Source organism: Cynocephalus volans, chromosome 5 (assembly GCF_027409185.1).
Source record: "Cynocephalus volans isolate mCynVol1 chromosome 5, mCynVol1.pri, whole genome shotgun sequence".
NCBI lineage: Eukaryota > Metazoa > Chordata > Mammalia > Dermoptera > Cynocephalidae > Cynocephalus > Cynocephalus volans.
In genome coordinates, this window is record NC_084464.1 from 130,603,814 (window position 1) to 130,631,780 (window position 27,967).

A 27,967-nucleotide genomic window follows, 5' to 3' on the forward strand; every position below is an offset into this window, starting at 1 on the left:
TGTACATTTTGTATAAAACACCAGTGGAAAAAAAATAACTTGTTTCTGATGCTCACTAACAAAGTCTCTTGTATAGTCTTCAACAATAATTTTTGAATTGCCCGAGAACCTCTTCATGTGTGAGTTCCTGATAAGGGTATTTCAAATGCTAACCAGTAGACATTGGGGTGTACATTAACATTCATTTATGCACACATGCCTCACACTATTTGTTGGGAAAATAGAATAATTTAATCAGGCCCCCTTGCCTTGGGGCAGGTTGGGGGTAGTGCAGCATTCTTTGTGGGCAAGTTGTGTGTGGGTGGAGTTTGTGCACCTGTGCAGTACTGTGATTTGGCTGGCATTCTGCCTTGGGCGGCTGCCACTCCACGCAGCCATGCTTTCCAATCTAAGGCTTCCAAGGACCTGTTTGCTGGTTACCTAGCTCATAGACCTGCATGTGAAGGGTCTGGTGACCTAGCATGGCATGTGAGGGGTCTGGGGTTCCAGCCTGGCATGTGAGGGGTCTGTGGACCCAGGCTGGCATGTGAAGGGTTTGTGACCCAGTCTGTGAATGGGCTTGAGGGGTCTGTGAGCTGCAGACCCACCCCTAGCTTTACAATTGGAGTCATTGGCAGGATTCCAACAGGGCCAGAGCACTACAATTGGTGTAGTCGGCAGGACTACAAGCAGGAAAAAGAGCTCGAAAATTGGTGTAGTTGTGTAGCATGACAATTGGCATAGTTGGCAGGATTCTGACATTAGCCCTAGTGCAACAATTGGCATAGTCAGCAGGATTTTGACATTAGCCCTAGCATGACAATTGGTGTAGCTGGCAGGATTCTGAGCAGGTACAGGAGCCAAAAGCCCTTGGAAGAAGGAGGAAATGTCGCTACTTTTGAATATGCTCTGCCCTATGGCCACCTTCCTGCTGACTGGGATCTGATTGCTGCACAGTGTGCTGCAAGGCAGCATAGGCCAGGTACCACAGTGAGAAACCCCTTGGGAAGGGGAGAAAATGTGGCTATCCTTGAGCATGTGGTGCCCAGTGGCCACTTTTCTGTTGACCGGAGCCTGGCTGCTGATCACTATGCTGCAAACTGATCAAGATTTGCAGCAGAAAGCAGAGTTGTTGGAAGCACAGATAAATGTCCTGGAGGATGATGTGCAGTGACTGGCAACTTCTGCTTCTCACACCAGGTAAGACCAACCCAGTGGTGAGTTGGGGGAAACCGTGTGTCTTCAGGCTCAACCTGTTGTGCATGAGAAATTGAGACAGTAAAACAGCAGAAACTGAGAGCCCCTGGCTGCTATAGCTACGGGACTTAGGGGTGGATGGTGTAACATGCTTTGGAGACAATGTAGTAAACTCATGTTGTGTTTTTCTGAAGGCAAAAGGCTATGAGGGTGCCACTTAAACCCGATGGCTTGATGGGTGCCATATAACCTTGAGAAATGAGTGCCACATGCAGATGGACAGATGACCTGAGGATGGGTGCCCCTGCAGAATTTTCACCTGGTGAAAAGGTGGAAAAGTTAGTCTCCATTACTATGCACTTGTCTGGGTGGCAGTGATTACAGGAGAGTCACAGATATACACAGGGACAGGGTAGCCACTCCTTGATCGACTGGGTGAATGCAGCTGTTTGAACTGTGGGCGAATGCTGCAAAACTGCCTGAGACTGAGTGACTAGCTGGTGTAAGCCAAGCTGATTGGAGTAATTCAAAAGCCAGAATGTAAAAAGGAAGTAGAGCATAAAGATTTGGGAAATTTTCAGCCTGGCCATGAGGTAGAAAAGTGGAGAGCAAGAGAAAAATGCGAGGGTGAAGCAGATAAACTGTTTGCTAAAGACATTGTCTTGGCAATGAGGCAGCCAGATGCTATAAACAAGGACAATGGGAAAAAAGCCCTAAAGGCATTTCAGAAGTTTGGGAAAACGCCCCTCCCATCCTAGAAGAACTGAGTTGTCCCTGAGGACAGATCTGGGGCATGGTGCCCTCAGCAAACTGCTCCCTGCATCCCAGATGCTCTGTCTGGAGCAATCCTGCCTCAGCACCTCCAAAGAGCAAAAGCTAAAAACCTTGCTGGCGTTCACATTGTATTAAGTTTGCAGGCCAGCAGTATGTGAGAGCAGTGGAGGTGTGGCAGCCTCCACCTAGACTTCAGAAAATGCGTGAAAAAGTTGGGGGACTCAGGTGGAGACCTGCTGCAGCAGTGGAGCCACTGCAGAGGTCATTTATGGAGCAATGTAGAGGAGAAAAGTGGGATTGGAGCCCCCACAGAGAACCCCCACTCACAAAATTTCTAGTGGAGCCAGGAGGGTGGGACTGCCACCAGGAGCCCAGAACCGTGGGGCTGCTGGCAGCATGCAGCACCAGCCTGGAAAAGCCGCAGGCACCAGGGCAGCTCAATGGGCTGCACCTGGTGGAGCTGTAGGAGCGAGGTTGCCCAATGCTTTTAGAGGTCCAGGTGCCCCAGTGTGCTTAACGTTTGCACTGTTTGGGTTTTGAATTTGTTTGGGGACTGTTTTTCCTTTCTATTCCTCCCTTCTGGAATGGGAATGTGTACCCAATGTCTGTCCCACTGTATCTTGGAAGTAGATAAACTTGTTTTTGACTTTTTACAGGTTCATGGCTAGAAGGACTTTTGTTTTTGGTCTCAGATGAGACTTTGGACTTTGGACTTTTGAGGTGGTGCTGCAACAAGCTGGAGACTTTTGGGACTGGGAAGGAATGTGTAGTGTGTGAATGTAAGGGTCATTTATCCTCGCTAAGGGAACATCACGGAAGATTCTGAATGTGTAGATTGTGCAGCAATGGGCCCTGAAGGGGTGGATTGTTGAGAAAATAGAATAATTTAATCAGGGCCCCTCACCTCGGGGCAGGTTGGGGGTGGTGCAGCATTCTTTGTGGGCAAGTCGTGTGTGGGTGGAGTTGGCGGCCTGCGTGGTGCTGCGATTTGGCTGGTGTTCTGCCTGCAGCGGCTGCAGAAGCACAACCATGCTTTCCAATCTGTGGCTTCCAAGGACTTGTTTGCCAGTTACCTAGATCACAGACCTGCATGTGAGGGGTCTGGGGACCCAGCCTGGTGTGTGAGGAGTCTGGGGACCCAGTCTGTGAATGGGCTTGAGGGGTCTGTGAGCGCCAGTCCTGGCGCTAGCTTTACAATTGGAGTCCTCACAGGATTCCGACAGAGCCAGAGCACTACACTATATTATACTAAAGTATTTTGTGTTTCATGCAAAAATATATTTTTAAAATAGATTTGCTTTTTTGTGTTAGTATTTACTTTTTCCCCCTTTAGATGGCTTAAAATCAAATAATGGCCTTTGGAAAAAGATGACCAGGTATAATGTGTAAAGGTGATGTGAAATCATAACACATTTATTTCTCAATGGCAGAAAGTGAAGACAAAATTTTCAAAGAACTTAAATATTTTTTCCCAAATTCTCACAAGAGCAAGAACATTCTCCTATACAACCACAAAACCATTATCACACACAAGAAATTTTACCTGAATATAAAATATTGTTTGTATAGAGTCTATATTCAAATTTCCCCAGTTGTCCTCAAAATCCAAGAATCCTAGAATCAATCGAATTTCACGTTACGTTTGGTTGTCACTATCTCTTTAGTGTCATACTCTGAATTTGTCTGATGGTTTCCTCATGATTAGATTCTTTGGGAAAGAATTTCACAAAGAGAATATTGTATATTTCCCATCGTATCTTATGAGGAGACATAATATGAATTTGTCTCACTACTAGTGATGGTCAGTTTGAACACTTGGTAAAGGTGATGTCTGGCAGATCTCTCTATTTTAATTGTACTGTTTATCTTCTGTGCTTAATAAATCATCTGTGGGGTTGTGCTTGACACTGTGAATATCCTGTTACCCCAAAACTTTTTACCCAATGGTTTTAGCAACTATTAATGTATCTTGTCTGAACCAATTATTTACACTGGTTTTATAAACTGATGATTTTATCATTTTATTTTCCCTTCTAAATTTTAGTACGCATTCTTCCATAAAGAGGTCTCCTTTCTTGCTCTTGAACTTATTAATTTATATATTTATTATTTATTCATTTATTTTTGGTGACCTATGGTCTTTATTTTCTGTGTCATAGTCCATTACAATTCTTGTTAATGCTACAATTGTCCCAAATTTGAACAGTCTGAACACCTGCAAGATACTGCCTGTATTCCTTTTGCATAATCCCATCATTTGTTGGACTTCCTTGCTTTCTATCACAACCTAACATTCCAGTGATATACTACTTTTTTCATTAGTGTATTTCCATTGCTCATTGATATCTGTCTTTCTATCTATTCATGGATCAATACTGCACGGTTTTAATTATAGAAGCTTTATATAGTATGCTTAATATCTGGTAAAGCATTGGTTAAGAGGGCAGAGCTCATGTTGTGTTCTTACCACACATGCACACACACAAAACCAGCAAAGGGGCACAAAGAAACTTTTGGAGGTGATGAATATGTCTATTATCTTGATCGTAGTGATATTTTCACAGGTGTTTGCATGTGTCCAAGCTCAAATTGTGTACATTCAATATGGGCAGTTTTTTGTATATCAAACTTATCATTCAATAAAACTGTTTAAAAAATATATTGTAAGCCTAGTCACCTCTCATTTTTCTCTTTTTAAAGTTTCTCTTAGCTATTTTTATGTTCATTTTTCCATATAAATTTCAAAATCTACTAGATTACCTCCATAAAACAACTTTGTTATTTTTATTGGGATTATGCTAAATTTATTATTAAGATGGGACTAAATGATAGCCTTATGATGTTTACTCATGCTATCCAAAAAATAAAAATAAAAATCTCCAAACTTATTCAAGTCCACGTTTACATCTCAGAATTTTTCTTTTTCCTCATACAAATTTTACATCCGTTCTGTTAAGTTTATTACTAAATAAATTCTCTTTTGCTAATAATGTAACCAAAATTTTATCTTCCATTAAATTGTTTAACTACCTATTATTTGTATATAGAAAGTTTTCTGATTTTCATATTTTAATTTAATAGTCGATTACCTTACTAAATTTTTTTATTGTAAATCTCTTGGATTTTTTAGATATACTGCAATATATTTCTATTCCAATTCTATGGGGTTTTGTTTTGTTTTTTTCCTGGTCTGAATGAATTGACTAGTATCTCTAGTATATTTTTAAACAGTAGTGGAGTGAGTGGATATCCTTAACCTGATCTTGGCCTTTCTGTGCATGTCTCTAGTATTCTCCAGTAAGTAATATACCAGCTTTAGGACTGCAATATATTTGTGTGTGTGTGTGCATGTGTGTGTGTGTAAACACTAAAGAAGTCATCAATTATCATTTTATTTAGTGTTTTAATCAGGAATGGTTGTCAATTTTTGCTAAAGGCAGTTTTACCATGTATGATGATGATCGTATGATTTTTCCACTTAGATTTACAAACATAGTAAATTTTGTTAGTAGACTACCTAATATTGAACCATTCTTACATTTTTGGAAAAAATATCACTTGGTTATTTTGTTTTATTTTTACAATGTGTTCTTGGATTCTGTTGGCTAATATGTTATTTAGAATTTTATTTCCATGTTCATAAATGAGATTGATCTGTAGTTTATTTTTTACACTGTCTTTATAAGGTTTAGGTGACCATGTAATTGTTTCATAAAAATACCTTATTGGTTTTCTTCTTTTTCTATACTCAGAAACAATTTAAGTAACATTGGGAGTATGTGATCTTTGAAGATGTGGGAGAATTCCCCTGTGAAATCTAGGCCTAGTCCTTTTATAACAACCTCCATTTATTGTATGAAAACTGGAAGCCTTCATGTGATTTTGCAAAGCAGAATTCTCCCATTACCTACAATAGCTTTATTCTTCTTTACAGAGCAAAAAGCTGTATAGTGGTATTCTCAAGGTCTAGCTTATATATCATCTGCCCACCCCACCCTCCACTCCTGGAAAGAATCAATCCCTCATTTATTTATTTTTCTTCTGTAGCATTATGTATATGTCTTACTGATCTGATCACATTTGTGTTGTAGCATACTGATTTATAGAGGTGCTCATTTCTCCAGCCTCTCAAAGACAAAGACACTGATTTAATCATGTTTAATTCTCCAGCCCCCAAAATATTGGTTAGCCCTTGCTAGGTGTTCAGTAAATATATTTTGAATAATAATAATGGAAGGAAGGAAGAAAATAATGAAAGCCTACTCCCATGGGAACCATAGTCCATTAATAACGAAAGTGAACTTTAGGTCAGGTTCACTAGGATTTCTCTCCCAGTTCCTCACTGGGAAGTGTGTGACGCTGGCCAGTTACTTTCTGATTTTGTTCTACTTATCTATAAAATATAGAAAAAATGTCATAGGTGTTTTATGTTCAGAACATGGTTAAAATTCCTAGCATTAACTACTGTGTGTGTTCAACAGATAACACTTTCCCTTCTACTTCTCCTCATGGGAAAGCCTGCTTTTTAGTTCTTTGGACAATTCCTAGAAAAATCATGACATATAGCTCCCTCACTTCTAGGATTACAGCCCAGGATCCAGCCTGCTAATAGCAGTTCCCTCTGAAAGTGCCCATATGGATGAAATTTTTCAGTTCAGAAATGCGGAAATATGCTATGCCTTTGAGGTTTTTACACACAACATTGGTTTTACAGAGGAAAGTTTACTTTAGTTTCCTGCAGTTACGAAATGTGTATCCTACTGGAGTAGAATACAATGTATTCTGAACAATACATTGTATTTTGAACAACAATTTAGCAGTCCTCATACCTGGGCTTTCTTCCCAGTTCTTGTGCTATTTTCCCAGACAGCAAATTCATTAAATGGCCATTGGCCATGACTTTGCCTTGAGTCAGCTTTTCTCTCGTTTACTGTATAGAGATGGGGGGATTTAATTAGCCCAATGCCTGGCACACTGCATACACTCAATGAATGTTTGTTGAGTCTTAGAGTTATCTTTAGATGAAGGTCATTTTTTTGTTATTACTATAAATTTATGAGTATATCAGTAATTCCTGTGCTAATAATATTGACAGTGAACAAGGACTGAAAAATTAACTCATAACCTATAGGAGGAATGTATCATAAAAAATTCAGATTTTTAACAGCCCACCTATTTTGAACATATTTACTATTGATCTAATATTCTAAGGCAGTGATTTAAACATAGAGCCCTGAGATTCTAAAATAGTGAAGAATTGCAGCAATTATCTGGATATTTCCACGACAAACAGCATGTGTGTGCGTGTGTGTGTGTATAAGCCCAGACTAAATATAGAGTCCCCATTCTTTGTGTAAGCTACTTAAGAGAAAGGATATTATCTTTTAATTGTTATCTCTCCAGCAAAAGTTATTATTGCTAGTTTAATCCCAAAACTATGTTAAATTATGAACAGTTTAAAATTCTCTTAAAAATAAGTTTTTAAAAAATATTTTCCCTGAAATGTTTTTACTGACCTAGAAAATTCTTAGCTGTTGCCACACTCAACATTTCTTACTGATGATGTATGTGGTGAGGATAGCAATGAGCAGAAAAAGCTTGCAGAAATACACACAGTGCTGATATTTTACTAAAATTAATGTAGCACTAATTCATAATCATAATTTAATTTTTAAGTAAAAATCTGATTTTCCAGGGTGTCATTCCCTTAAAACTGGCTCTTTATAGGCCCAAAGCCTGTGTGAATTTACACAGCTGCTTTGAGGCTTGGCATATTTCCTTCTTTTAGTTTCTTTGATTTTTTTTTTTTTAAGGGATATTTTTTACACTGAAATAAAACACAACTATTAACACTAGCCTCAGGGGAAAAAGAAACTAACAAACCTACAGCCCTACAGCTTAAAACGTTTCAATACTTTGCCTTTAAAATCTTGCACATCCTTTAGAAGTTATAGAATAAAAGAAAACCCCTGAAAAAATAATTTAAAAAAAAAAAAGATTGAGGACAAACTGTCAGGATTTCAGAAAACAATTGCAGAAGTGCAGGTGTTAAAACTAGAGAGCTTGCTTCTGAGCAAAATGGTACCTCCTAAACAGCCACTATTTACATGTTTTAGAATCTTTTCTTGAGCATGGGCGCCTCTATGTTGCCACCATCCCCACACGATGCAAGCAGTGCAGCAGAATGTTTTTGGTATGGTACCCAGCCAAAAGTGAAACAAGTTGCCTACTGACAGAAAGGCCATTTATAGAACATATTCATTTCCACTAGTGCTAGGCAGCAACTGAAAGGCCATGCAAAGAAGCAATTTCTCTTTACCTTGCTTGGAGCAACTCTGACCTGGAGAGCCATGTACACATCCTACTTCAAGGAGGTGATGAAAGCCACCCTCCTTACATCGATGACATCTGGAAGAAGAGAGAATTGTCACTGTGAGCTTTTCAATTACTCCTGGAGACTAAGTGTGAGACGCAGTAGTGCAGGATGATTGGATTACACAAAACGAGACAGAAGCCATCTGTGAGCCACGCGTAAGCTGCTGAATGCCAAAATGAACATCCTTATTAGATGGCTGAATTCTCATACCATTTGTCGTTTGGTCAAATTTGAAAGCTGAGCTGATTGTTTTTAGACAGTGCTGCAAATAAGCAGGGACTTGGAATTCTCCCTGGCTGCATGAGTAATTACTGTCTCATACTTAAATTAGAAACATGGGCTTTCAGTTAGGAGGTCTTGAGATTGTCTCCAAAAGGATGCTTCTGCCATTCATATTGAAGCATGGCCTGTCCTCTCTGGTTCACTTGCAAAGGCCACAGGCTTTTGGAGAAAGAAATCATTAGTCCCTTTCATATCATGGCAACGAATATAAAAATTCTGACTTTCTCTTAGGAAATAGAAGGGTTCTCATGCTCTAAAATAACTGCCATTATACAGTCAGTGAAATGTTTTCAAGAATTGCCAGGATACAGTATTGGAGTTCTATGGTTCTCTGTGCCCCAAGGCTCCGAAACCAATCCTTTATTTACCAGGGTTCATCCCCTCATCTTTTGACTGGCACCAACTTGAATGGAAAATTACCTGTGCTCTGTAATTCTTTTTCCATTATAGTATCTTCTTAACCTCCATAAAGAACACATTCTGTAATACATACCCCCATAAACACATTGGTCTGGTAAAGGTTGAAAAGAATGTCTTTAGCAAGCTCAGGGCTTAATATTTTTCATCTGGATATGTTATTAAATGTGACATTCATAATGCATATTCATAACGCTATCAATGCTCTTTCATTAATATACCTTAGACAATTCCTTTACTATGCGGTTGCCCTGTTCTCTCCTTGTATTGTAAGTTCTTGTAGAGAAAGGCTCTTCTGCCTGCCAGTAACTTTGGAACAGCTCCCAGTGCCTGCTTCAGATTGTGGTACATAGTGGACTCCCAGTAAATGTTTACTCACTGTTCAAATCCCTTGCCTTGACCTGTTTGTAACAGCAATGGGCCAGTCTTTCTCCCCAAAGAGGGCAGGTGCAGATCCCTGGGAGTCAGAGCCCAGTGCCTAGCAAAGGACTTGTGTCTTACTTTGCTGTACTCTCAAAACATACAGTATTTTGTGTGCAACTCCCATTCTATTTGAATTATTCAGTTAAATAGTAACCACTCAAAACCTATCTTCTCAGGAAATTGGCAGAATACAAATTGGGAGTCAACACTAATTTTATTCCAACCACTTCACTCGATAAAATATTGAAAAAGCACTAATTTTCTGTAATTACACTGGAAAAAATTAGGTGGCAAATAGATACATCGGTTGGAAATTGTGTGTATTTGTGTGTGTGTGTTTACATATATAACAATAGCATCTTTTTTTGAACTAGTACTATGATCTATTATGAAAGTAGGGCACGATAAATACACACACAGACACTCAACAGCTGCAATTCTGTTTTCCAAGTTTGCTGTTAGATTGATGAAATACATACATGTATACATTTTATATGTATATTTGTGCATATATTTTATTTTTATATATTCATTGAGCACACCTATATGGTAGTTAAAGAACAAAATGCAGAAAACTTCACATTCTTGGGTTCTGAATTGTGCCCCTTGACATTCCATCATGTTTAAAAGTATTTTCAGTCCCTTTGTATAATTTGTATCCAGAGTCTTTCTTTGTTAAAATCTAACATAGCTACTTCCCTCATGGTGCAGATGTTCAGAAACTTCAAAGTATTAAAGAGATATTTTCAAGACAATAGTACATAATTTCAAACTTTTTCTTGATAAAATCAGAGAAAATGAGTTCAGATCCACAATTACTACCCCTAAATCTTTAAGACCAGATATGTTTTCAATTACAGAAAATTTTGAATTTTAGGCAGGTAATAGAATCAATACAATATATTATATCACATGCCCAAGGGGTTTAGAACTTCGCTCTATACTCAAAACACATCAAGCAGGAAAAAAATGTATAAACATTCACCACACGTGGCATAAATAAAAACTATATAAATAATTTTATGTCAATTTGGTTTTGCCACCAAACTCATTCAGGTCAGGTAATATTCTGTCACCTAAAGATGGTAAAAATAGTTTTCACAGCTTTTCAGATTTTGGATTCACAGATAAGGAATTGTGGACAGGTACAAATTTAATCATAAGAATCTGCAGATAAGTGTTGATGACAGAATTCCTGTTACGTGAAATTAAATTTGGCCAAAAGCTGTCTCTGTAGGTAGTGGACTGCAACCTAACGTAGTATGTAAGCAAACTATGACTTAAGAGCATATTCTTGTAATGACAAATAGCTGAGTCTTAGCCTACTACAGCAGCCACAGCTGAGTCTCAACTAATCAGACCATGACCAGATAAGGCAAATAAGGCCAAGCGGTAACCCATCAAACTGTTTCTGTAGGGCACTTGCTTTCTCTGACTATAAATGTTTCCTGCCCACAGTTGCTGGGTGGAGCTTTCTGAACCTCTCCTGGTCTAAGGGCTGCCTGATTCATGAATTGTTCTTTGCTCAAACTCTGCTAAATTAAATTGTCTAACGTTTTTCTTTTAACATTCCAACTGCAATTCTAAATGATATGGTGAAGCTAAAGATGCTGCTTTAACAGAGTCAAATTATCTTTAGGAAATAAAAAAGAAAAATTCTTTTGTCCCCAGTACCAGGATTAAATGAAACAGATTCCCACTAATGCTTTCTGCTCCTTCTCTTATAGCTGGCTTTGCTCTGGAAGCCTGGTGGTGTCTATTTTAAGTTTTACTGATTCTCTCTAACCCATTTCTCCCTTTCAGGGTCTTCTGCCACATTAGTTGGTTGCTGCCTTTTTGAAATTAAAATAAAGTATTCTATAGGATATCACTAAATCATAAAAAAAAAAAATTAAGAACAAACAGACTCTATTTTATTTCAGGGAGAAATAAGGATCAATGTTGGTGTAATTTTTTTTCCTGTTTATAGCCTTAGTGGAATTTCCTTTAGGTTCACGCCCATGTTAAAGAGAAGATATGTGTATGTATACACACACTGATTTCATGGTTTCGTATTTGTTAAGAAATAAATTGTATCTTGAATGATAAAGTCACATTTAGGCAGTACCCTAAATGATATTGGCATAGCATCCAAAAACTTCTGGCGTGGATAACTAGTTATGAATATCCAAGCCCTTATTAGACAGTAGTTTTCATACTCCCTCCCATAAACCTAAACCAGAGCTACTAATAACTGCAAATGTGGACAATTTCGTTTCAGTATCTCATCTTACCTACTTTTAAGTCAGTTGACCATGTGCTGGGTCTTATACAACACATTACAGAGTAGAAGAACATTAAAAAGATATAGAAAAGAAGTGGTGAGGACATACATTGCATTGACTTGAAAAAAATGTTGGGAAAGAAACATGCAAGTGAGAGCAAAATTAATCCAGTTACGACAAAAGTAAAAATAAGTATTGAATGATAAAGCCCTGATTCAAAGCATGTGAATTGGATTTTCACAGGAAGAGAACAGAGGGATGGGAAGAAGGCCTTCCAGATAAGAGAAACACAGAGTACAAAGGAAGCGAGAGAGAACAAGCCGATGAGACCTGCTTTGCTAGAGAATGAGGACTAACACTAATGCAGGAGTGGAACGCTGATTGGTGGAGGCCTCAAAGGACAAACAGGAGCACTGTGTTTTGCTTCAAAATAGAATAGCACTTTCCTCCAGCAGCAGCAAAGATAAAAGCAGCATATAGGGAAATTATTCTAACAGCAATTTAGAATAAAAAGCTACAGAGGATATTTGTTTGTTTATTGGAAAAGGCTTGGGATTTGGTCTTAAGGCCTAACATAAGAGCAAAATATCAGATTTTTAAACACACGCTGGGTACAAAATGGGCTGGCTTCATGATGGGGGACTGAAAAAGGCAAAATAAAGAAGAGCAAAAATGATTTCAAAATGTTGATATCAACAAATTAAGGTGATTGTAAAACTATTGGTAAGAATGGTGAGGTTATGAGACTAGGAAAGGGGAAGCAAACTGAAGAATTCAACACATTAAGTTTCAGGATCAGCTCATACTTCAGCGAGCGTCCAAATCACGCGGAGGGCTTGGTAAAACATAGACCCGAGGGCCTCACCCTTACAGCTTCTAATTCAAAAGGTCTAGGGTGAATTCAATAGGTCCAGTATCTGCATTTCTAGGTACCACATTTTGAGAACCACTGGTTTAAATTATGTCCTCCATGACAATTAATGATGATGGAGGTGGGGATGGAGATCCGGGGCCAATGACATAAGTATGGAAATTATCTACCCAGGTCATTGTTAAAACTATGTTGTGGAAATTTCTGATTTACAGCACTTTTTGTCATTTTGATCCCTTTACCGTCTATTTCCTTAATTATATTGCTGGCATTAAAGTGAAGTAAATGTTCAGTCTCTGGTGATTGGAATAAAAGGGACTGAAAGCTTAAGAAATAAAAACATATTCTGAAAATAAACAATGGGTCCATAAGGGAAGATCACAGCATACCTTTTTAAGGATGCAACAGCGAGATTCAGGAGGCAATTGCAATCAGGAATTATGTGCTAGTGGGAAAAAGGACCTCTAGGTACTTGACAATCTACTCTAGAAATTTCCTCTCACTCTCTGTGAAGAAGCAAAAAGGTAGAAAGTTAAAAGGGAAAGTTAATAAGTCTACTTTGTATTTTAATTATTGTCAAGTAGCCAGGTGCTTAAGTGAAGAGTTTCATGTACATATAAATTACTTCTGTGCCCTAGCATATTTGTAGAACTCTAAATGAGATGTTCCATTTAAAATTTAAATAACCCCCTTGAGAAAAATGCCAACCAGATTGCTTCAAGTAGAAGGCAATGCATAAACATATATTTGTTATTTACTCGTTAATGTGTTCAGTATCTTGACATATTTTAGTTTTTTTAAATGAAACCTAAAGTCCTCTGTAATGTGATTTGATGACCCAAAATGATGTTTAGAAAACTAAACAAACAATATTGTGGTGGATTCAAAGTATACCACTTATGGAAAGGCTTTTTTCTCTCCTTTCGGAAATAATGGTTACACAGTGATTCTCCATTGTTCCAAAAGGCTTCAGTCTCACACTTTTACGGAATGGCAGGTTCAAATCCACAAATGCAACTTTTTAAAGATGATGACTCAATGGAGGGAAGTTTTCCTGAGACTCCAGAGTGCTGAGAACGATTAAGGGGTGAACTGGGCTTTGTTCGGCAGACTCATACTGATTAAAGTCAGCCTTGGGTCTGGCAAGGCAGCTGCTGGCAGAAATGTGCAGTCATTTTACATTCTCTATGTGCTGATTGGGACTTACCTCTTACAAGAAAAATTTAAAGTTAAAATGAGGGTGGGGGGAAGTTCAAGTAATATTTAATACTTAAAAATGCACAGCTTCCAAGCTCCAATTGGGAAAAATTGACTAAAACCAGATTTTATATGCATATATAAAGATTATATATATATATATATATACACACATATTTACACACATACGTGTGTGTGTGTGTGTGTGTGTGTGTGTGTGTGTGTGTGTGTGTGTGTGTGTGTATAATGGCCATAGGGTTTCTTGGATATAAAATTGTTCTTTGAAAACAACAATATGATGAGTTAAGAGTGAATAAATCAGAAACATACGGATTAAATTTTCTCTGAAATTTGCATGGATTTGGAAGTCATAGAGAAAAGGACATTTGGCAAGATGCATTTGGGATTTTACTGAACCAAAAACCTTTGAGAAATAATCTGAGGTACTTTGGTAGACACAAAACTGTGCCAAATTTTTTCATTTTTATAAGCTGCACTACAATAATTTTAAAAAGGAATAAAAGTGACCTAATTGTAATATGTTGAAGACATGGAATACTGTTTGCACAGCAACCAGCAAGCTTCACAGATAAGCACCAGCTTTCCAAAGGACTGGGCTAAGATCATTTAAGAGCAAATCTAAATCAAACAGGTATGGTAGTTCTACAGACCATAAATGCTCAGAGCCCACAGATACTGCAGGAGTACAACCTGATGCTGCTGAGAGAATGTTTTACTCGCTGGCAATTTTTCTCCCTCGACCTAAGTGAAATTAAAATAAATAACAATAACTAAAACATTATTTTTAAAAAAACACATATTGATACTTTGTATGTATTATAAGGTTTTTTGAATGTTTACTTTTAGTATACAGCATGTCAATGAGATGATACTCTTGGGGAGACTGTACTATGTATATAGCAGGGGCCCTCTGGTACTTCCAGCCTTAGGTAAGACAGAGTCAGACTTATACTAACTTGGGTGTTTTAACAAGTCCTAATAAGCTTCAAGCTTTTTTTTTTTTTATAAGCATTTACAAGGTCATTAACAAAATGATATATGAGGAAAATACATATATTTTTTTAAAACCTCAATTCTATTGTTGTCATTGTACTAAATATTTTCAGCCTAATAAATATCTTAGTGTAACATTTTTTTTCCCATGCCTTTTTCTGTTGGATCAAAAACTAGCATCCTATTCATACAGGGTTCATATAGGATCCCATTCTATAACCGTATTCATGTAATAGCTTAGAAAGTAGCTATATAAAGACAGACATTTTCAAAACAGTTTAGTTGAAAAGAGAGATAGAAAAGAGGAATTGAAAGCATGGTGAGAGCTTATATAGGGAGGGAGACCAGAAAGTATGATAATCTTTGTAATATTTAATCTGTGGGCCTGAAATTTAAACTTATAATGCAGATGTGAGCAAGAAAAGCAGCAATTTCAACATACCCCATATTTGCTCTTGATCCTGAGTAAGCGAATTCACTCTTTTTTACTTTGCAGATGGGTTCCTGCTCCTTAAAAGGAAGGTTAATATGGGCAAAAGGTCTATGATAAGCACTTCATTTTCTGGCTAATAAGCTAGTAATAAGGGCAGTTTTTAAGTGGAACCCAAGATGAACTGGGGAGTCATTTATAAAGCAGACCCTGCCAGGTGGGTAAATTATTATTTGGGCAAACTAAATTAGCTGTATCAATAACATTTGAAATATTTGAAAGCCAGTCCCTCCGACTTTTTAACTCTGGCAATATCATACCTTATGTAGGTCAAACACCTATGCTTAAGTGGGTGGATTTGCTCAGAAGATGGTAAAAGAGACCTGAGATAAAAATGCTGAATTTCTAAAAGTCTTTCTTAGAGAATATATTATATCCATCCAAGCAGGGAAAGGCCTTCATGTTTGCAGGGAGGAGGTCCCAAGATATTTGTGAATGCCCAAATTTGTGAATTCCACCATAGTATTTTCCTGCAAAGCAAAAGCCAAGACATAAGCCAGTATCTACGTACCTCTTCAGACACATAATGATTTAATCTCTCTCACTTAGGAAGTACATTTTTCTTGCACTGCTACTTGCTGAATCAGTTTTACAATCTACTTTTACTTGTTTCCAAATAGAACACACAGGGAGCTCAGCTGCCTCAAAGGATGGAGCTGTTGTAACACCCAATATACCTCTTCTTAATATATCAGCGATTTCTATTTTTCTGGCTAAAAGCCATTAATTTCTTATACCACTTTACATCATCTTCGCCTCCATCTTTTATTTTAATAATTGTCATTTTTTCCAGGGCTTGTTTTTTTTAAAAATACAATTTTGGTTTCTTTACCAGATTTACTCCATGCACCATGTTGGAGAGAGAAAAAGATGCTGTGCCGGGGTGTGGCTGCTGAATGAATGAATGGCTGGGTTCACACCTTTGCAAGGTGACCAGTTCTTACAGTTGAGTTCCACAGCATAGGAAACTCAAGCATGGGCCTCAGCCTGGATGTTACCACCTCTGTGAGTGTTTTCCGATACTCTCTCTCACCCCAACTCATCTACCTTCTTGGTTAGTGCTTCTACCTGTGTGCTCCCATGGCACCTTGAACATCACTCATCATAGCCCTTGTTACTTTCCATTGTGATTACCTGTTTACTTATTTTTATACCCACTAGATAGGAAGCCTTATGAAGGCGAGTACTTTGATCTAGTGTAAAGCTAGGGCTTACAGACCCTTTGAGTCTGTTGCACAGATTGGGTTACAAACCCTCCACACACAGGTCTGTGAGCTAGGTAATAGAAAAAAAAAGGTTCTGGGAGCCGTGGGTATAGAAAAATGAATGAGTTTTATTCAGATCTAGGAGCAACTGTCCTAGTGACTTCTCTGAGAGTTCTGAGAAGCGCTGTGGATCGATCAGAGCTATTAGTTTTTTATGCTTAAGCCCACAACCCTGGACACCTGGGTGCCCATACACAATTTACATTAAGCAGTAACAAGGAACACCCGAGGGTATTTACAGCAAATGCTCAGAGAGATTCTGAACATCTGAGGGGCCCTGACATTTTCCTATTTTTCCCAACACAGTCCATTTCTGTTGCTTATGACAAAAATACATGGAACTGGATAATTTGTAAGAAAACAAAATTTATTGCTTATAGTTTCAGAGGCTGGGAAGTCCAAAGTCCAGGGAACACATCTGGGGAAGGTCTTGTCCTGGTGGTGACTACAGCAACTCAGGGTCTCACATAACAGAATGGAGGAGCAGAGACAGAAAGATAGCTTCTCATGCCCTCTCCTTTTACAAGCTTCAGAACCACACCCACAACAACCATTAGACCATCAACTTAATCACCTCTTCAAGGCCCCGCCTTTCAATTATCATAATAGGATTTACCTGGGGCTGGCCAGTTAGCTCTCTTGCTTAGAGCATGGTGGTGATAACACCAAGGTCAAGGGTTCAGATCCCCATGCTGGCCATCTGCCAAAAAAAAAAAAAAAAAGAGGATTTCCCACCCTCAACAGTTACAGTGGGGATTAAGCTTCAGTGACTTTGTGGGAGGACTTTCAACCCACTGCACCTAGTTTGTTCATTTTCATAACCCAAGCACATAGAAAAGTGGCCAAGACATAACAGTAACCAAATAAATATTTTTAATACATAAACAAATGTATCATGGGTTACATGCAGATATACGCAGTCCTTTACTTTAGTAGAATGTGATATCTACTAAAGGACTATACACATTTGAAGGCATGAAAACATAATTAGTATCCAGATTGTGCAAAAGTTGAACAATAGACTTAAATGTGATAGATTTCTAGATCAGAGAGATTAAAAATATTTTAATTTAAATGTACTTTTCTAAGAAACATTTTCAACAATACATTTTATGCAATCTTTAATTTTCTATTCCTCAACATTGAATACACTGTTGACTGCTTTAGATTTAATTGAGAAACCAGTTGAGGCTAAAACATGTTGCTTTCAGCATACCTAATGATATCCATCTTTGTTTCGAGATATCACATTTATGAGACCCATGCTTTTTATCATTAATGCCAACATTTTCATTTTTCCAATTTTTATTGTTTTAGGAAATAATAAGGAAAAGGACAGTGAAGATTAAAATGATTATATAAAGAGGGCTATACAGGCCAGAAAGGTGACAGTGCCAAAGAACTGAGGTTTGGCAGGCAGCTCCCCCACGTGCAATCCATCAAGTTATCCTGGATCTTCCTCCAAAGTGTGCCTTGCATATATCTACTTCTCTCATTCTCTGTTACTACCTCCATAGTCAAGTCTCCATCAACCTCCCTATATTACCATACTAGCCGAACAACTCCCTGCCTTTATTTTTGCCCCCCATAATCAAATACCCCTTTTACCACAGAACAGCTAAAAGAATTGTTTAAAAATATAAGTCAAATCACTGGTTTGAAATTCTCATTGGCTTTTCATTACTCTTAGAAAAAAGACTCCAGTTTTTTAGTCTGTCCTACAAAGGCCTTCCAACATGTCTGACCTGGTCTTGCACCATCACTGTGCACTCTTCTCTGGCACATTGACCTGAGTTTTGTCCCAAATACACCACACTCTTTCCTACTTGTGGCCACTACACCCTGCTCCTTCTGCCTGCTGTACTCTTCCTCTCAGTGTCCTCCTTTTTTTCAGATCTCAGGCTGTCTTCCAAAGCAGCCATCCAATAACTCTAGCATATCATCCTATTTTATGTTTCCGTATAAAACTCTTGCTGTAATTTTCTTCTCTTTTGTTTGTCATTTTCCTCATAAGAATGAAGCTCTTTGAGAGCAGGGGCCTTATGTATCTTGGGAAAGCTGAAGTTCTGAGTTAATAGGTAGTTCTCAAATTTTCTTTCCACAAACCAAAAGCTGATTATATCCTTAACAAGAAAATCATGTCAGGAAGATGCTAAATACTAACAAACTCCCTCTGTCCATGAGATTCCTTTTTTTTGTTTTCTGAATACACAGGCTAACTGGGAAGATCAAATGTATGTGAAATACTGCAAGTGCACTGTACACACACAAAGGTAACAGGAATGAAAACACAGAGCATAACATGTGAAAGCATTTAACACGGTGCCTAACACATGTTAGGCACTGAAATTTGTTCATTGGTTCATATTTATCAACTCATTATTCACTAATCCCTTTATTCATTCATTTTCTAGATGTAGTTCAAACCCAGCAGGCACCAGAAGGTATTGATTGTACAAGGGGCATGTCTTCAGAGAGAGCAGTTACACTCTTTTGCAGCCTTTCAATGTTAAACAGTAACAAAGCCAGCAAGGAACTTAAATGGCCCAGAATTAAATGCATTCGACATGGAAACTTTCCTAAGAAAAATTTGATAGAAGATTGTTGGAGGATAAAGCATGTGCTTGATCTTAGAATCACTATTGATTTGTGAGAATTAAATTTATAAATTTGCTAAATTTGTATACATTTAAATATTTTTCCACTTGCTACAGCTGTGTAGCAAATTCCCCCAAAACTTGGTGGCATAAAAAATGATTTATTATGCTCATAAATTCTAAGATCAGAAATTCAGGAAGAGCACTTTTGGTTAGTTCTTTTAGGACCCACTTATAGTCACAGTCAGACTTTGATTGGGTCAACATTCATCTGAAGGCTTGCCTGTGGCTTGAGGACACACTTCCAAGGTGGCTCTGTCACAGGTGTGGGAAGTTGATCAGGTGCCTCAGGCCTCTCCAAGGGGCTGCCTTGTTGTCTTTATAGTATGGTGGTTAGCTTCCTCCACAGCAAGCAACCCATGAGATAAGGGTGAAAGATGCAATACCTTTTACAACATTGAAAGTCCTAGACAGTCACTTCTGTACATTTGTCACACAAGGCCAGCCTTCATTCATTGTAGGAGGGGACTAGATGAGGGTGTGAATACCAAGGATGTGAATCATCAGGGGCCATTCTGGAAGCTAGCTGATATAAACATCATTAAATATGAGGATTAACATTTTGGGTAGATAATGTAATTAGAGGATATCCAAGGACCCAAAAAGAATTTTTTTATGACCAAAGTTGAGAAAAATGAATCAAGAAATTGGTAAAGGGCCACAAAATATGATATGATTACATAGTGTAATGTAGACTATATTAGTTATCATGATCTGGGCATCATATGTTGCACACAGCCATTGATGTTCAATGCTATATCCCACAGATATGTACCATCAATTATGTTTCAATGAAAATAAAAAAAATCAAACAATTGTAGCAATCGGTAATATAACAGTGTATTTTTAGATAATGTATAATTGGAGCATATTCATATGAAAATATGAAATTGTTTCATTGAAAATTCCAAATATCTTTGTAGACAGAATCATTCATTCATTCATTCATGAAGAATTCAACATTCATTTCACTAAAATTTATTAAATAACTGCTATATACATGGTCCTGTGAAAAAATGTTGTTTTTTATCCTCTTTTCAAAAGTAGCTTAGGCCAATAAAGGTATTGTTGCTTTGAACTAAGAAATCACAGAAAGAAATGACTCTCTGCATAAATTGCTGACTTAAAAAATAATTCCAAAAAAAGTTTTGGAACATTTAGACCCATTTCCTGACAGTTTTCCACTGCTCTTTCCAATGCAAACCCACAGTCAACACTGGGGAGGCAGCCTGGGAGCCTTAAAACTTGATTTGAATTCACCAGGTTTAATGTATAGTTTTTTTTTAAATTTAAAGACACATATATAAGCGCACAAGTGCATGCACACATACACACATCCCACATGTATATGCACATTCCTATAAAGTATTGGACTGGCAATGAGTTGTACAGCTGAATTTTGATCTTCAGTTTCTTCTCTTTGAAAATCTAGTCCAGATGACTCTAAAACAAGCTGATGTTAAGAATGAGAAAACAGGTTTTACCAAATTTAGACCCTCTTAAAGCCTCATGAAACTTAAGTTTGGACTAAACTAAATTTTCCAGATCTTTCTGGGTTTTGCTTTGCCTGGCACTAGGGAACGTGTCTTCTCAGTAATTTAAAAGAAGGTGAAAGAGGAGAAAGTAACAGTAAGAAATAACTACTGCAACTTCCTAGAAAATAAACGATGTAGACAAAACAACCCTATGATAACTTGACTTATAACTTTGATGTACTTGTAGAAGGATTCACTATCCCTTTAGGGCATGAACAATTTAAAATAGGTGGGAGTAGAGGGATGTTTGATGAAGTTCTTTTGAGTCTTATCAAACTCGAAGTATTTGAAAACTGTCTGGAAACAAATGAACCCGAACTACCACTGGACTTATAATAGATACTGTGTTACAGAACTGAGCATATTCAAAATTTATGAAACGAACTATTCAATGATACCATTTCAGACTGCCACAATGCAGACAGGTGTCCCAGAAATAAGTCCATAAGCTCTGTATTTGCATTTCCAGCCTGGTGTTCTTGTGAAATTCCATCATACCACCTCTGGAGTCTAGCAACTCAGCTGAGCATGGTTGAACATGGAGAAATTTACGTAGAAAGTTTTGGGCCAACACAGGATATTTATGTTTGTGTATAACAACAGCATTCTTGGAAAATTTGAAGTTTTGCATAAAAACTCCATGTGAGATTATGCCTCATATAATTAATGAAATTAGGTTAGCTTGAACAACTTGCTGTGATATAAACTGACATAGTTTCTTCCTCCTGTTAAAAGATAATGATCTATTACAGGAAGTGAAATCTAATTATATGAAACTGAACCCACGCAAAACTGGAGTTACTCAGATAAACAAAGTTTCCTCCAAGAAACCTCCACCATGCCCTTCTCTAAGACATTTAGTACTATATGTGAGATTTAAACTTACCAATCAGAAAATTAAAGAATGAATATTTGTTTTAAAAGAAACTTTTTGTCCCTTCTCTTTTCAATTGCAAGCTCACTTTTGAAAGCACATTTATGATGTAAGAAAGAAACTCTGGAGAAAGTCTTCTTATTGTACACATCACCCCCTGTGTCAATGTTTATGTACCTGTCACTCACAAGCCTGATCATCCAAGGCATTATCTACGTTGACATAAGTAGTGTTAGTAAAATTAATTTGAGAAAAATTCCTCCCATTGCCAGTTACTCCAAAGTTTTGCTTTGAATAATCACTTAGTTCACAGTGATCGTCAGTCATTGAAGATGCTCAAAGATTACTGACAGAAAGAAAAAGTTTTCTGTCACCTTCCTCTTGACCTTACTAACAGAACATTGATAAAACAAGTGCAAACAAAACCAAAACAAAATGACACAGGCCAAATGGATACCAGAAAAGAGACGCATAGGTCACCAATGCCTAGGGTAAATCCATCAGCAGCGACAACCAGCCAAGGTGAGTGTCCAGACAAGAAATAAACCAAATTTAATGGCTGCTCAAAATCAGTACTTACAATGAGATAAGACCAGGAAATATATTATGTTCATTTAGGAAAATTAGGGGACTATGGAAATTCATAAAGAAGAAAATAGAATCTACAAAAAATTTCACCTTTCTGATATAATCCTTGTTAAATTTCAGAGTATTAATTAACTTTTTAAATATAGAGATCATATTTTTAAAGCTTTTTATTGACATTTCCCTGTGCCAGTAACTATTCTATACTTAGAATGGTTGTAGAATACTGCACAGTATGGAAGTATCATTTCATTTAATTAATCCCTTATTGCTGGACCTTTACCATTTACAGGTTTGGTTGTAATTGTTGTTTTACTATTTCAAATGATGCTGTGATGTGGCTTATTTTATGATTGGGAATAAGTCTTTGAATAAAGCAAAGTACTAAAAATGGAATTGCTAGGCAATTTGCACATTTTTTCAGGCATTTGTTGAGAACAGAAAAATGTTCCTCTAGAGAGGTTACACCCGTTGATCACCCGTATAGGCAAGGAGAAGCCGTTTTCAAGGCTTCAGTGCCAGGCCTTGCAATCAAGCCTCAGTGAGTCTTAAAGGCACCGCACTTGAGGCCTGCAATTTGGGAGGGAGAGGGGGAAGCCTTGCTAACGTGTGGGCAATTGTGCTGCTTCGGTTTTATCTGCTTATTCCATATAATCTTATAAGTGGAGCACATCACATGTAGGAGAATTGTTGGGCAGTGCTAAGTGGAAGAAAGTAGGATAAAATAAAGCTTTATACTTCTTAAGGCTGGGAGAGAGTTGTTGGCTTTCTGAAGGTTATATAAGCAACTCACAACATCACCTAAGAAGAATAAAACGCAGGCTAGTGAGTATTCAGATAATCACCAAATCAATTTTTCTTCCAAATAAAACCAACTCAGTCTAATGTCTAGGTTAATTTAACATTAATAAAAGATGTCAGATGAAAAGCTCAGAAGGCTTCTTCCTTCTTACTCTATGATCTAAACAATAGCACGCTTCTGCTAACATCATTCTCAAATGAGCTAAAACCGTGTTATCTCCATGGCCATAGCTCAGGACATTGGCAGAAATGTATATGTCTAAGAAATTTAGTCAGATCGATTTTTTTGAGTCTTCTTAAAATGCCCTGATGAATTTCTTTATTCATTGGTGGGGGATGAGGGGAGAGTGTGGAGAAGCACCTTGACAGGTGAGGGAAATTTAAATGATTAAGTTGCTTTGGTCATGTTTAATTATTCTGTGGTCATTTTACCACAGATTGTCTTTCTAAATTTGCTTTCTGGCTTTTTAAAACATGTTATATAACTGGGAGCAGCACAGTTTTGAGGAGCACATGAACAGGGAAACCAGAATTCTCAGTTTTGCTGCTAAATTGCCAAATGACTTGGGATAATTTCCTTAAACGTTCTTGTCCATAGTTACTTAATTTGTCTTGCACTAACTTGTATTTATAACAAGCAAATGCCACTAATAAAATATAGGTATGAGCCTGCTGAGCGTATACAATGGTTAAGATATTTGACTACGGAGCCTGATTTACAGGTTCAAATCCCAGCTACATACCACTTAATAATCACATAACTTAACCTCTCTTAACCTCGCTTAACCTCTCTGTAGATCAGTCTCCTTATCTGTAGAACATGAGTAGTAATAGCATGTCCCTCTGAGAGGTCACGAGATAATTCAATGATATAGTTCTTGCCTGACATATGGTAAGTACTCACTAAATGTTGGCTGTCAATAGTTTGTGCTCATCAGAGTGTACTAGAGGTTTCTTACATTTGCCCCTTCAATTCATCTAGTCTAAAAATCTTTTGGATTAATGTTTTTATTGCATCTGTTTGAATGCTATTTAGTTTAACTGAGTATCTTCACTAGCAGTAATGATTTGTTTGTATGTCTCACGGTTAAACCTGCTTCATTTTCTAAATAACTTTTTTCTACTTAGGAAGACCTTCATTTCATCTTTACCTTCTTGTTTCAGACCTGCTTTCAGAAAAACACTGAATGAGTTGCTTACATTAATGATATGATTATATGCAATTACTTTTTAAAAATGTGCTTCAAGTTTAATGGCAGCCTAAAATTTTTACCTTAGTTTTTAAAAACTACTTTAAATCACATCAATTATTCCATTAAATGGAAATTTTGACTGTGCAATCTACTACAATGTTGAAATTTGGCATTGTGTGGCTCCATCTTGGTCCACCTCCAAGGGAGGTTAGTTATCAGAGAAGCAGAAAATCCTCAGTTCAACATGATTCACCCTAAAGAGATCCTTCAGTTGTTCCCAGAGGGCTAGCAAGCAAGGCTGTAGTACAAAAAGAATTTTTATTAGTACCCCAATTTAATAATGTACTGTAAATTACTTCAGCTCTCATGTGATAAAAGTAAAATTAAATAAGCTATCAACATAAACACAGATATGGCTCCGCATAGGTTATAATAATTTGACAGCAGAATAATCTTCTGTGTCAAGAGGAAATATGTTAAAACAATACAAGACATAAAAAGACTTCATTATTTGATTTGATGAAAGAGTGGCAAGTAATAAAGTGGATATAAAACAAATCTATGTAATTATACCAGAGGTAAAAATATAAATCTGTCAATATCCCAGATATGTGATATTTTAGGAATCTGTAGATTTTCCTGGATTTATATCAACAAGATGAAGAAACAAAACCACTCTTGGAAAAGTCAATTTTTCCAACCCCTCTTTTGTTAGGAAAGAATAGATTTTTCTTTAAAATACCATAATGCTCATTTCTGAGGCAGGTTCCTGATGTAGTTGTAATTTACAATCATTACATTGTCCAACCCCCATATAAAAGGAGGTGACTTTGTGTATTTTTAACTCCCTTTTTATTATACTTGAGCAAACTTGGGATTTATTTTAAATTTCAGATTTAAAACACACGATGTAGGGAAATCAGAGCCATAACTAAATTTTAACATCAAACATTCTGATGAGGACAGCACCTCCTCAATTTCAAGTGTTTTCTAAATATGCAAAGTGATTAGAAGACATAAGTTAAAGGAGCATTTCAACCCCCATTTTTGACGGTAAAGCATTTCTGAATTTCATGCAATAGAAAGGATCTTAACATCAATCTTTTCTCATAAAGCCTTATATAATTCAAACCATCAAACTAATTTTGTCCAAACTAAATTTAAAAATAAATTGCATTTGAAATTTATTGACAGCTAGAAATGAAAAGGAATATGTATATGGCACTGAATCAAACTAGTGAGATATAAATTGCCAGATGCATTATGTGCAGGTAAAGCAAAACAAAAATGGGAAATATGATCTTTCTTCTTAAAATAATCCATCCATACATGAAACGTACGGTTTAAGCCAATATCTTGATAAGAGTAGAAAGATGCAAGTGTTACTGTGAAGGAATTGCCAAAAAAAAAAAAATAGATTTCTCTGAAGGACAAGCAATGGCTCCAATTCACTATATATTCTAATTCTAATCATGTCTAATCATTCGAAAGCCATGTACTTGGGCTGCATTGTTCTACTGCCCCACAAAATTGTCTAAACTGGGTTTTTAAAAAATTACTTTGCTTTCACTAAGAGAAATTTCAAGAAATGCCTCTATGAATGAACTGCCATTTCCAAAAATACTGTCTACTGTATTTCTTACTGCCTCTTCAACTGGGAAAAGCTCTTCTTTCTTGGAACTTTTCTTTTTTTCTTTCAAAAAAATGAGCTCATTTTTTTTCTTTTTTTGCTTTCTCTCCCAGAACCTCAGAACCAAAGTCCTTCTGAAAATGTAAAAGCTCATTGTCTCTTAGGAAATACTTACATGTATGTACATAACATGTTCTCTTGTTTTTCTTCCCCTGGACCTGTTTTCACTTTAGTATTTATAATTCCCAATTTTTTCTGTATATTTTCTGTATGCTACCTTAATTTTTTTTTTTTTTTTGGTAGAAAAAGGTCACAGATGATTAGTATAATTGACAGATCTGAGGAACACGGGAGGAATCAGAGTTGGTTGAGGTTGATAAACAAAGCCTACTGAAAGGGAAGAATTATTAGAAGTAATATTTTATGCAAAATAAAAATATACATTCATTAATGAAAATGCAGACCGTTAAAAGAAAGAAAAGAAAATTCCCACCATCCCACCTGTCAGGGACACCTGCTGCTAACATTTTGGTGTGGTTCTCCCCAGTAGTTTGTCTCCACACGGGACATGCGCAGAATAGACCCTAGGCCTCCCTGGCTGCCAACTTCAGAGTCCCCCTTTACTGAACACTCACTGTGTGAAGGCCCTGACCCAGGTAGTAAGTACCCTATGGGGAAGGTACTACCTCCCACCCGCCAATCAGGCTTGAAGCCAGAACTAATGCTATTAAAGCGTGGGTGTGAGTCCAGGTAGACTGACTTGAGAGTGTGTGCCTCACTGCTGCTCTTACCGCCATTGAGAACAAGGGTCACTTTGACTGAAAATCCTTCTAATTTCAAGTAGTTGAGTAGTTGAGAGCTCAGTCTTTTCCTGAAACGAATCTCATAACATAGTCCCTCTGGGAACCTCTAGGAAGGTTGGGCATAATGCATTCCTGCACATATTGGGTCCTGTCTTCAGATCTGTACTTTTATCCTGGGAGGGACACCAGGACTTCTTCCTCATGCTGCTGCCCATGTGGACACCCAGTTGCTGAACGTTTCACTGGTTTCGCAGTGCTCACTTGGCTGACCCTGACTTCCTCCAGCTTGAGTAAATATACATGCACTACATATGATAGGTAAAGGTTAATATCCTTAAAACACAAAAAGCACCTGGTAAATCAATTGGAAAAAAAAAAAAAACACTAGAGAAATTGGCAGAAGATAAAAGGCATTAAAGGCAGCTCTTAGAAGAAACAATATAATTGTTCAATTAACATATAAAAAAAGTATGTCCAAATGCACTCTTAAATTTAAAAAATTGCAAACAGAAATAGTGAGAAACCAATCTCAGTTTCGTCCCTCCCCTGTTGATAAATTGGCAAGCAAAAAGCATTTGGGTGTGAGGGAAATAAGCACTCTTATTGACCGTTAATAAGAGATAAATTGGTGCAAAATTTTGTGAAATACCTTGGCATTATTTATCAAATGTTTAAAGGATTTATCTTTTAATTTTGCAACTTCACTTCTAAGCATTTATCCTGAGGCTACAGTGTACATTTATACAAAGACAGATGATAAATGCAATGATTTTTTTTGTATCAATTTTTATAAGAATAAAAAAACTGAAAACAACCTAAGTACTTAGAAATAGGTGATTAACAGATTGTGGTCATTTATACATGGGAATATCACTCAGCTGTTAAGAGGGATGACAGCTGAGGGTACTTCAAAAAGTTCATGGAAATATTCATATTATTTTTTGATTGTTTTTCCACAACCTTTACAAATTACCCTTGTATGTATCCACCAATATTTATATATACTATGCGTGCCAACCAGCAACTCAACTAAGGGATTAGATTCTGGAGGCTCAGTGCAAACTTTGGAACCATACCTGGTTTTGAAACTTGGCCCCAGCATTTATCACTGGGGTTATCTATAGCAAGTTATCATATTCTCTGTGTACCTCATTTAATTTGTCTATAAAATGGACACAAGAGCAATACCCACTCATAAGTTATTATGAAGATTAAGTGATACAGTATTTGCAAAAGATGCTTAGATGATGGCCTGACACTATAGAAAGCACTCCATAAATTTATGTGAAATATAATAAATACTGATATGGAACGTTGCTTACAGTTCATAAAGTAGAAAG

General features: G+C 37.2%; 1 protein-coding gene across 1 annotated transcript in view; it reads right to left on the minus strand.

The window, feature by feature from the left end:
- The window catches only part of TMEM244 (transmembrane protein 244), a 48,336-nt gene extending 21,715 nt beyond the window's left edge, over positions 1 to 26,621 (minus strand). The window contains exon 1 of the mRNA XM_063098360.1: positions 26,616 to 26,621. Coding sequence (XP_062954430.1) covers positions 26,616 to 26,621 — 6 coding nt within the window. The remainder of the gene's footprint in view (positions 1 to 26,615) is intronic.
- Between the last annotated feature and the right edge of the window lie 1,346 nt (positions 26,622 to 27,967).